The sequence below is a fragment of the Oncorhynchus mykiss genome, chromosome 10 (genome assembly GCF_057628025.1).
Source record: "Oncorhynchus mykiss isolate SJ-2025 chromosome 10, ASM5762802v1, whole genome shotgun sequence".
NCBI classification, from domain to species: Eukaryota; Metazoa; Chordata; class Actinopteri; order Salmoniformes; family Salmonidae; genus Oncorhynchus; species Oncorhynchus mykiss.
Window position 1 is genome coordinate 68733470 of NC_143031.1, and position 12405 is coordinate 68745874.

Here is a 12405-nt window from a genome sequence, read left to right on the forward strand (position 1 = left end):
GGTCTGTGGTGGTATGTAGACAGCTACAACAAATACAGATGAAAACTCTGTAGGTACATAATGTGGTCTACAGGTTATCATGATGCTCTACCTCAGACGAGACTTCCTTAGATATCGTGCACCAGCTGTTTACATATATGCATAGGCTCCCGCCCTGTGTCTTAGCAGAGGCTGCTCTTCTATCCTGCTGATAGTGTATATCCCGTCAGCTGTATGTTCTTAATGTCGTCATTCAGCCACGACTCGGTGAAACATAAGATATTACAGTTAATGTCCCGTTGGTAGGATATACGTGCTTTCAGTTCGTCCCATTTATTTTCCAGCGATTGAACATTAGCTAGCAGGACAGAAGGCAAAGGCAGATTAGCCACTTAGATCTTAACAAGGCACCCTGATCTTTTTCCGCGAAATCTCCGTTTCCTTCTCCAGCGAAAGCTGGGGTTCTGGGCTTGGTCGGGTGTCTGTAGTATCTCCCTCCTATCTGACTCAATGAAGAAAAACTTGTCTAATCTGAGGTGAGTAATCGCAGTTCTGATGTCCAAAAGATCGTAGCAGCAACATTATGTACAAAACAAGTTATGAAAAAACTAACAAAATAGCATGGTTGGTTAAGAGCCGATAAGACGGCAGCCTTCCCCTCCGGCGCCATCTTCATATTTATTATAGTTGAGGACTAGGTGATGAATCTGGAAATGTGGAAATCTGTTAGAGTAAGTTGAGTTTCTAAGTATGTGAACGAATAGATTCTCTGTAGAGCCGATGAGGATAAACAATATTTTTCCAGTTCATATAAAGTGTACGGGGCTAAATCCCTGGAAAAGTGATTCATCACTTATCAGCAAACACACCTTTTGTAAATGTTGAGAAACATAAAATCCACACTCATCCACCAATACATACAGGAACAAACTAAATACTGTACATGTACACACAATTTGGAGTGTGTAACTTCCTGACAATTATTAACAGGATTCATGGGAATGAGCTGGACACTGGATAGAAGGGCTCCAAGACAAGTTTTCCTTTTTTCAGAGTCTGAACCATCCAGTGAGGGGGCGGGAAGAGGGCAGGAGGGGGGGTGGGGTTAGCGTTGTGCGTTTCCTGTGTCGCAGTTTACTGTTTTTTAGAGCAAGAAAAATGGGCTTATGTAAGAGTCATGTGATTTAGACAGAAATAGTGGAGGACTGGAGGGAGCTAGACCTAGCTACAGCTGCTGCCTCTCCTCTCTCCACTTTCCCCTGGCAGAGATCGGACTACACACACACACTGTGCAGCTTCACACACACACACGGTATGGTCACACATACTGTACATTGACGAACAGTTATGCATGCATGCACACAGAAGGCCAATGCAGCAATACGTTTGCATGCCAACACTCCCACAACACATGCTCAGAAACGAGCATGCATGCATGCAGGTACGCACTCACACAAAAACACACATACATGTACCAGTGGAGGCTGCTGAGGGGAGGACGGCTCATAATAATGGCTGACCTGGAGCAAATGGAATGGCATCAAACACCTGGAAACAATGTGTTTGATACCATTCCACTGATTCCGCTCCTGCCATTACCACGAGCCCGTCCTCCCCAATTAAGGTCCCACCAACCTCCTGTGGCATGTACGCAGACCCCCACTTTCATAGACACTCAGACTTTGTCAACATCAGATGAAATGTAATGAACTAAAGTCACTGTATCCTGTTTTCTGGCTGTACTCTGTGCATCTCGCTTGGCCACTTCCTGTGGCTGTGACATACCATAGTGAAGGTTTTCGGGCCATAGCTCGGGTCAGTGTGTGTATATGACAGTCGCAGTGTTTGTGTGTGTGTATGTATTGCTTCCGTGGTGCGGCGCAGGCGCCCTGAGCTGGCCGTCCCTGGCCTGGGGAACGAATGTGTGTGTGGGGGCGCGTGTGGCACTGAGGCTGGCGGACGTGTAGAGAGGAAAAGAAGAGGGGTGAATAGAGGAGAGGAAGAGGAGACGTACAGTGCTGGTCCAGTGGAGCGGAAGCTGGCTCTCTGAAACAGGAGATCATTTGGTTTAGCTGTGGGCTAGGCAGGGAGGAAGAGGGGGATTCTCTGCCTGTTAGCGTCACTGTCAGAGACTGGAGCAGCCCAGGCACAAGTCAGAGAGAGAAACACAAACGGGCTGCGCGCAGGCACACACACACACACACACAACCAATGCCTCAGCCAACCACACTCGTGTTTCGATATAGTACCCATGTACCATACAGAGACACCATTAGTAACCATTTATAGTTCTAGTGGAATAATCCCATTTGATGTTATGTGCAGTCAATTCTACAGCCTACGTTTCTATGATGTAGTATTCATATCACGAGACCATACTGGCCAGTTGAGGAAATCCTCAGTATATGTACTGTATATGTCTGTGTGCAAGAATGGCTTAAGGTATCAAGATTTCTTGGTATTTTAGGTTGTTACAGTATATTATGGAAACACTCCAATGCATTTGAGTACAGATGTAGGATCTTAATTTGAGCCAGTATTCTATAGCAGGAAAATAATCCCGCCAACAGGATTTCAACGATTATGTTGATTATAATTAATGGACATTTTTGTTGGAGTTGATAAAATGTTCATTAGGGAAAATCAAATCTGAAGTGTCAGTCTAAATAACTTCAGAAGCATTTTTAAACATTAAGTACACAACGTTTTCCTGCAATAGGGTGATCAAATTAAGATCCTACATCTGTAAATTATCCTATTGTCCTCCATATGTTTCAGCTTCCTGCCGTCTTGTTTCTCAGCGTTTGACTCACTATTAAACTTCCTGTCTTCCTGTCTGTGTGTGTGTGTTAAGGCCAGCACAACTACCTGTGTGCCGGAAGAAATGACTGTATCATCGATAAGATCCGGAGGAAAAACTGTCCGGCCTGTCGAGTACGGAAGTGTCTCCAAGCCGGGATGAATCTCGGAGGTACGGAATCATAAATGCCAGATATCCTAAATCTGAACCGATGCATCTGAAATAACACCCTATTCCAAGGAAATGGGAGCTTTCTAGGACTAACGGCTATTATTGTTGAGAGGACAATCAGATTCCTAGTCTGATCATAGGTGGGTTCAATGGCAGGAACCTGAGAAATATGTTGGTGTCCCGACTAGTCGTAGAACCATAAAAACAACAAAGTTGAGGGTTAGTGTGTGGAGTCAAATTGGTGCTACTTTGAGACTTTCTGTATCATTACAGAATCCACAGCCAAGTTTGAAGGCCAATATTAACGTGTGATACAGAGTTTGGAGACTGCCAGGGAACCAAAATAGATTTGCTTATACAGCAAAAAAAGGTTTTCCGTTTTACCGCTATTGCAATATACAGAACAAATGTTTTCCTTACTGTACTTTGTCAAAGGTGGACAGTCTCCAAATCCTGATTCACTTCCTAACATACTTTCCCTCAAAGTTACAATGTCCCTGGAGAGAGGCAGAAAACACTTCTGTTAGGATATCTTGAGCACTACTACATCTGACAAACAGAAGTGCCGATAAAATATTATATTTGAATTTTTGATTTAACCTTTAACTAGGCAAGTTAGTTAAGAACAAATTCTTATTTTACAATGACAGCCTACCCCAGCCACACCCTCCCATAGCCACACCCTCCCCTAACGATGTTGGGACAATTGTGCACTGCCTTGTGGAATGGTCAACATGACACTTAGCTTCCAAAAGTCCAACAATTGCCAAACAAAGTTGAGCTCAAATTCAGCTTGAATATTTGTAGCTACTTCAGTACGTACACTTTACATGCTCTCCTGCCAACAGAACATTTTGAAACAACACAATGCAGAAACATCATGGTAAGTTGTACTTTAAGTTGGAGCGTCATTCTCTCTTCCTCCCTACAGCGCGGAAGTCTAAGAAGCTAGGCAAGCTGAAGGGTGTGAACGAAGACTCGACCCCCACCAAGGAGGGGGGGCAGACGTGCCCTGGATCTGGAGGGGGGTACTTGTCCTCAGGAGAGAAGGAGCTGAGCACCAGCCCCACTAACGCCCTGGTGCCCCACGGCCCTGGAGGTGGGCTGGTGACCCCCTACCTGCCCCCCTCCATCTGCAGCGTGTTGGAGCTGATTGAGCCAGAGGTAGTGTTTGCGGGCTACGACAACACCCAGCCTGACACCACCGACCACCTGCTGTCCAGCCTCAACCAGCTGGCTGGGAAACAGATGATCCGCGTGGTCAAGTGGGCCAAAGTACTTCCAGGTTAGAGTGAGATACAGTATCATCCTTTTTTTCCCTAATATTTTTGATGGCTTTGTTGAAGGAGGCCAAACTACTTCCAGGTTAGACAGAAATGGGGGTTCTGGATGGGATTGGGCGGTACGGATGTAAGGAAGAGTGGGTTATCTTCCTTTCCTATACAGTAATATCTTTGATGGGGACATCTGAAACAGATGATGTCTAGAGTCAACTTATTCCGATCCTATTCCGTTCTAAATGCTTGGGGGCAGAGACATGGGTAAATCTCGAGTGGGCGTATTGGCTGTTAGTGATTTCTTCTATCATGTATTTTATACTCCAGGGATATTTTGACATGGTGTGGTATTAACATTTGCGCCTTCTGAATATATTCGGCAGTAATTTTCCCGATCTCGTTAGGAAATTATTCCGCAATGCTTTAATGAGATTAGCGATAGCATCCTATTTAAAGCCAAAATGTAATCAAGATTTGGAAACCGAGCTAATTTACATTCATCAGCCTTTTAGAAAATAATGTAAATCGAACTCGTTTACACAAAATTTTACTTTAATATACCATTTGTTTTTTTAAAAGAGGTAAGTTCCTAAAAAAACTGTCAGTTGGTGAAATATTCAAAAGATGCCTTACAGTCAGTCACCTCTTTGATACTGTTTAATTCGCTGTATTGCAAATACTTGATACCTCTTCCAGGGTGTCTGCTTGCAGTATCTGGACGTATAAATAGAAAGACAGACACAGTAGGTGGAAACCAGCCCCTCTCTCTCCCCTGTCCCTCTCTCTCTGAGTCCCTCTCTGACTTTGAAAGTTCCACTGCATTCAGTTTACATTTGGACTTAGCTCTGCTAATAGAAGCTCAGAAACTCAACTCCAGAAGACTCGCACTAATAAGGCAGACTGCTTTGCGCTACATGGCTGCTGTAGACTATAAACAAGCCTTGTACTGGACAGTCCAGTGCCACAGTACACAGGAAGCCTAGTATATGCTGTGTGCAGCATCCTGTACTGTAGTCACTAAACTATTGACTTGTTGAGTGTCTTCAGTCTTCAAGCACTTTGATGGGCGACCCAAAAGTTAATCTTTTAATAAGCATCTTAGACCCAGCTATAGATTCTTCCAGGGAGCACCATTGATGTACAGTAAGCCAGTTATTTGAATCAAGAGCTTTGAGTCCTTTAAAAAAAAAAAAAGCCACAGGCGTAGCCAGCAATACAACCCACACACTAATTCAACAATGAATTGATACCGTGACACATCGCGGGCTTGGCAGCGGTTGCATGGCTGACGACTGACATGCAAAGCCTGGAATAGTACCTAAGCTCTGATCAGTCACTTTCAGTTGCAGCATCCGCATCCTCGTTGGGACTCTGCATTATAGAATGAGGAAGAGTTCATATGTAATGCTCTGTATAAAGTCGGAGTGAGAGATTGGCTACTTTCCCGTTAGTCTATTTAAGGGCCCACATAGACAACAAGGCCAATAATTAGAAGCCTTGGGGGATTTTGTGTAAAACAAAACAACACCGGGTGAATACTCTGCAGTGGTTTGTTCATGTCTGAACAAATATTGGTGCTGCTAGGCACCTTGCCATATGCGTACACACACACACACACACACACACACATATGAGACAGAGAGAGAGGAAAGACTGGGTGAATGTCTCATGGGTTGTTGTACCTGTGTCTCTCTAGGTATGTCACTGGTCCTGCATTCACTACTGTACTCATTTTAAGACTCACTACCTCTCACCGTTTCCCTTCCCATCAGTCCCCTCGATTCAATTCAATAGCCTTCATTAACAGTGGATGTCAGGGACTTTCATTGCCAAATCAAACATGCAGGAACATATCACATCAATAATGGTCCTCTCTCTCTCCCAGGTTTCCGGGGCCTGCCCATAGAGGACCAAATCACCCTGATCCAGTACTCTTGGATGTGTCTGTCCTCCTTCAGTCTCAGCTGGAGGTCCTACAAACACACCAACGGACAGATGCTCTACTTCGCCCCCGACCTCGTCTTCAACGAGTAAGTCTGTCTACCACCGACCTAGTCGTCTTGCTCACCACACTTTACAGATATGCAGTATTCAGAAAAAAAAGTTAGTTCCGAACAAAGCCAAACGGCAAGTCCATAGTTCCTCCTACTTCTCTGAGCGACGACGAGCTTGAAAAAAACTGCTCAGCATCTTCTGACTGAAAGTCGGATAACCCTGCTCCCTAAAGCAAAGGCTTTTGTACCGAAACGGCTCCTCGATCCCCAGAGCACAGCTGATCAGAGCGGAGAGTCAATGGGGCGTGTGATCTGCTCTAATATATTTGAACAGGAGGAGGAAACGTATATGGGGCAGCTGCGTATTGGAGCTGTGGTGCATGACTGGTGCATTGAAGTGGAGGGTAATGGTATGGGACCTGGACAGGTCCAGTGCAGAGGGAGAATACTGGCCCCTACAGGTGGATGGGGAAAGTGCATCACACCCAGATGGAGTGGAATTGATAGTTGGCTTATTTGATTTTGTAAAAGTAGGACTTCAATCCAATGTTTTCTGGGACACACACAAAAAGACAGACAATTGTGAAGTTATTGCAGAGACCAAGTATGTTTGGATACAATGTCATTACATGTTAAGTAAAATGAGAAAGTTACATTCTACCATTTAACTAATTCCATCCATGATCATAAAGTTAGCTACAGTAGATGTTTTCCTAAGCATGTGCTGCTGATACATATTCTAAGACCTTCTGAAACGCCTGTGTGTGACGCAGTTACAGTGGAACTGCCTGTCTGAGTGACAGATGGTCCAGGTATTCTGGGTGACAATCCCCATGAGAAGTATCCTACACCAACTTGATTTACTGCATGGCCTGGATGTCGGCTGGAATGTCCACAGTGCTCTGTCACGAAAACCTGCATGTCACCCTAGTGTCCCCACTATCCCCAGTGTGTCAGTGACTGACCATGGTATCAGGCCAAGGTCCCCAGTTAGGAGGAAGGCAAAAGCATGTCCCTGTAGAGATAGACATGTAGCGAAACCAACCCGTCTGTCGGCCTATAGGAGTAGGGAAACCAACCCGTCTGTCGGCCTATAGGAGTAGAGAAACCAACCCGTCTGTCGGCCTATAGGAGTAGAGAAACCAACCCGTCTGTCGGCCAATAGAGTAGAGAAACCAACCCGTCTGTCAGCCTATAGAGTAGAGAAACCAACCCGTCTGTCGGCCTATAGAGTATAGAAACCAACCCGTCTGTCGGCCTATAGAGTAGAGAAACTAACCTGTATGTCTCTTTAGGAGACGTATAGAGTAGGGAAGCTACTCTATTGCTCAAACTGTCTGTTGGCCTACCTTTGTCTGCCCGTCTGTCTGCCAGTCAGTTAACAGCATCAGTATATCAAACAATCCATACTTTCTCCACGTTTGTTCATCTCTAGTCCTCGAGGAGGAAGCAGTTTGTTCATCTCTAGTCCTCGGGGAGGAAGCCGGTTGTTCATCTCTAGTCCTCAGGGGGGAAGCCGTTTGTTCATCTCTAGTCCTCGGGGAGGAAGCCGTTTGTTCATCTCTAGTCCTCAGGGGGGAAGCCGTTTGTTCATCTCTAGTCCTCGGGGAGGAAGCCGTTTGTTCATCTCTAGTCCTCGGGGAGGAAGCCGTTTGTTCATCTCTAGTCCTCGAGGAGGACGCAGTTTGTTCATCTCTAGTCCTCGGGGAGGAAGCCGTTTGTTCATCTCTAGTCCTCGGGGAGGAAGCAGTTTGTTCATCTCTAGTCCTCGAGGAGGACGCAGTTTGTTCATCTCTAGTCCTCGGGGAGGAAGCCGTTTGTTCATCTCTAGTCCTCGAGGAGGACGCAGTTTGTTCATCTCTAGTCCTCGGGGAGGAAGCCGTTTGTTCATCTCTAGTCCTCGAGGAGGAAGCAGTTTGTTCATCTCTAGTCCTCGAGGAGGAAGCAGTTTGTTCATCTCTAGTCCTCGGGGAGGAAGCCGTTTGTTCATCTCTAGTCCTCGAGGAGGAAGCAGTTTGTTCATCTCTAGTCCTCGGGGAGGAAGCCGTTTGTTCATCTCTAGTCCTCGAGGAGGAAGCAGTTTGTTCATCTCTAGTCCTCGAGGAGGAAGCCGTTTGTTCATCTCTAGTCCTCGAGGAGGAAGCAGTTTGTTCATCTCTAGTCCTCGGGGAGGAAGCCGTTTGTTCATCTCTAGTCCTCGAGGAGGAAGCAGTTTGTTCATCTCTAGTCCTCGAGGAGGAAGCAGTTTGTTCATCTCTAGTCCTCGAGGAGGAAGCAGTTTGTTCATCTCTAGTCCTCGAGGAGGAAGCAGTTTGTTCATCTCTAGTCCTCGAGGAGGAAGCAGTTTGTTCATCTCTAGTCCTTGAGGAGGAAGCAGTTTGTTCATCTCTAGTCCTCGGGGAGGAAGCCGTTTGTTAAGTGTATGATTTCTATGGCTCCTTTAGTGACTTCCTTGTCTTGACATTGTTTAATGAATTGATTGCCGGTAGCTGGGTAGTCCGCCCACTTGGATTTTTCATCCTAATTTAGTTAGGTCTACTGATTGAGAGAACAACAAAAAGACAAATGTATTTGTCTTTGGCATCAAGCACATCTAAATTAAAGAGCGACTGCCTTCAAAAAGCATTGAATCCCTTTGAAAACGATGTGGAATCGATTTGAGTCAGAAACAGTTATTCTAATGTCAAAATTGACTACAACGTGTAAATAGGATAATTTGTCATAAAGTCAGTCTCGTCTAAAATTGAGTTTGGAAACGCTGTGCGTCACAACATGTAAATGGAGGTTGGGTTTTGATTTGGCGATTTGTCCATTTGCCCATTAACATGGGGTGAACAGCTGCAGTGATTGCCGTCTATCCAATAGCATAGACAGTGAGACAGACCTACCCAGCAACTCCCACTTTGTTTACCACACATACTTTACTTGAGAAATACTGCACCAAATACCTTAGATGTAACATTTCACTACTAAAACATTGTTGGCATAAACATAAAAATGTATGAAAGATTTCTTGAGTTCTTAGATTTATTCTGGGGATTATGAGGATGTGAAATAGGCTTCTGCATCTACAGTGTCTCATGGGGGACAAATGTCATTAACCAAATGCAGAATCGGTCAGGAACACACTTCCAAGACTGAAATCTCATCTAATGAGCAACAGAAAAAACACGTGCCAATCTGTGTTCAGTGGCTCTTTAAACTTAATTTATGCATTAAAGTTTGATAATAGCTTGCAATAGCTCTATTAAAATGATTGTTCCAAATTTTGGGCCCGTAGTGGGTGCATCTAGACCTAAAACTGTAGCGATTGACAGAGGAGGAGGGTCAAGAAGGTCATGCAAAGTTCCTTCTTGACCCAAGAGGACAGAAGATAGAGGTATAAACAAGACTATGAAAGACGTTTGCCAATAATATCCAGTGACCAAGAAAAACAACTCCCAATACAAACTAGTGTATTTGAAGTGGGGGTTATAGAGTTGTAGTTGCTCTGTCTATCAGGGATATTCACAGAAGTGAAGTGAGTCTGACTTTCTACGTCCTCGCTTCCTGAATCTCTCCATGGCAACGGTAAGAGCCGGAGAGAGAAAAACCAGGGGCAGTGGGTTTCTTCTCATTTTGGGCAATGATTCAGCAAAATTGATTTCAGACAAAATATGTAGAGACTTCTTATACTCAGACCCAAGGTTCTCCAAATAATTAATTGCAGTTTGCAGAACTCCAACACAATGCTACTAAAACGCATACATTTTTCATATGTTCTTAAGTTAGTCAGATAGACAAAGTCAGACAGAAAGAGAACGAGACACACTCAGCTAAACCAAGCCTCATGCAGCCAGATGTACATCGTATACAGTAAACCAATTGTACTAATTAGTATTTTAAACCTGCTTTATGCTTATAATGAGAATATATGCACCAATTCTCCCTTGTTGCTGCAAATCTGTTTCAGAATGTTAAGACCGGTTCTATCCAGAGCAGAATCTCCCTCTGTCCTAGTGTTACTATGTGGTTTCTGCAGTAGTATCAAATGAGCTGCCTCCCAAATCGCACCCTAGCCCCATAGGGCTCTGGTCAGAAGTAGTGCACTAAATAGGGCACGGGGTGCCATTTGCTATGCAGCCCTATGGTGAATTCCCTTTCAAGTGGAGCCACACCGCTTGCATTTGATTATTCGAGTCTCGACATGATGGGTGATTTAAAGTGGAGACGGTGGCTTCCAAAACCCATAATTCCCTGGGATTTGCGGCATCTGCATAACACATTGCTCATTAGCTCTCCCTCTCCATCCGACCCAACCTACTCTACTGTCCCTCTGCCCCGTTGTTGTTGGTTGCTGTTTCTGCACGTTGACAGGATTGAGATCAACTTCTCTGATATGGTGTGTGAGTGACTGTTTAGGACGGAGTGCGTATGCTAATGTGTGTGTGTTTTCATGTACCATGACTGGGGCGATGCAGTAAGTCTTACCCAGCCTTTACACAGCGTACTGAAGCAGCTAAGTCATCTGCGTTGTGTTCCTGTGGGTGTGCAGTGCTCTGCACTCTAGAGGAATTTGGCTCTCAACTCATCCCATCTCAGCGAGTAGAATAACGATGTGGAAAGATGTTCCAAAGGGTTGAGGCGCAGTAGTATGTGTGTGTGTGTGTGTGTGTGTGTGTGTGTGTGTGTGTGTAGGGGGGAGGATACAAATATGTTGTATGTTATCATGTGGTGGATGGTGGGAATGTACAGATTATATGGATGAGTCACAGTGTTTTGGGGATGTTGGCTGTTTTTCATGGACATACAGTGGGGCAAAAGAGTATTTAGTCAGCCACCAATTGTGCAAGTTCTCCCACTTAAAAAGATGAGGCCTGTAATTGTCATCATAGGTACACTTCAACTATGACAGACAAAATGAGAAAAAAAATCCAGAAAATCACATTGTAGGATTTTTAATGAATTGATTTGCAAATTATGGTGGAAAACTTTTGTTATTGACCAAATACTTATTTATTTATCTCAATACTTTGTTATAAACCCTTTGTTGGCAATGACAGAGGTCAAATGTTTTCTGTAAGTCTACACAAGGTTTTCACACACTGTTGCTGGTATTTTGGCCCATTCCTCCATGCAGATCTCCTCTAGAGCAGTGATGTTTTGGGGCTGTTGCTGGGCAACACAGACTTTCAACTCCCTCCAAAGATTTTCTACGGAGTTGAGATCTGGAGACTGGCTAGGCCACTCCAGGACCTTGAAATGCTTCTTACGAAGCCACTCCTTCGTTGCCCGGGCGGTGTGTTTGGGATCATTGTCATGCTGAAAGACCCAGCCACGTTTCATCTTCAATGCCCTTGCTGATGGAAGGAGGTTTTCACTCAAAATCTCACGATACATGGCCCCATTCATTCTTTCCTTTACACGGATCAGTCGCCCTGGTCCCTTTGCAGAAAAACAGCCCCAAAGCATGATGTTTCCACCCCCATGCTTCACAGTAGGTATGGTGTTCTTTGGATGCAACTCAGCATTCTTTGTTCTCCAAACACGACGAGTTGAGCTTTTACCAAAAAGTTATATTTTGGTTTCATCTGACCATATGACATTCTCCCAATCTTCTTCTGGATCATCCAAATGCTCTCTAGCAAACTTCAGACGGGCCTGGACATGTGTCCCCCTGCTTAAGCCAGTACGTCTGGCACTGCAGGATTTGAGTCCCTGGCGGCGTAGTGTGTTACTGATGGTAGGCTTTGTTACTTTGGTCCCAGCTCTCTGCAGGTCATTCACTAGGTCCCCCCGTGTGGTTCTGGGATTTTTGCTCACCGTTCTTGTGATCATTTTGACCCCACGGGGTGAGATCTTGCGTGGAGACCCAGATCGAGGGAGATTATCAGTGGTCTTGTATGTCTTCTTCCATTTCCTAATAATTGCTCCCACAGTTGATTTCTTCAAACCAAGCTGCTTATCTATTGCAGATTCAGTCTTCCCAGCCTGGTGCAGGTCTACAATTTTGTTTCTGGTGTCCTTTGGTCTTGGCCATAGTGGAGTTTGGAGTGTGACTGTTTGAGGTTGTGGACAGGTGTCTTTTTTTATACTGATAACAAGTTCAAACAGGTGCCATTAATACAGGTAACGAGTGGAGGACAGAGGGGCCTCTTAAAGAAGTTACAGGTCTGTGAGAGCCAGAAATCTTGCTTGTTTGTAG

At 44.8% G+C, this 12405-nt stretch overlaps 1 protein-coding gene across 4 annotated transcripts in view; it reads left to right on the forward strand.

Moving 5' to 3' along the window:
- mrb (mineralocorticoid receptor form B) overlaps window positions 1–12405 on the forward strand; it is a 95090-nt gene that overhangs the window by 66363 nt on the left and 16322 nt on the right. For all 4 annotated transcript variants that reach the window (XM_021617183.3, XM_090185846.1, XM_021617184.3 and 1 more), the window contains 3 exon segments: window positions 2834–2950; window positions 3882–4235; window positions 6113–6257. In XM_021617183.3, the coding sequence (XP_021472858.3) occupies window positions 2834–2950; window positions 3882–4235; window positions 6113–6257 (616 nt within the window).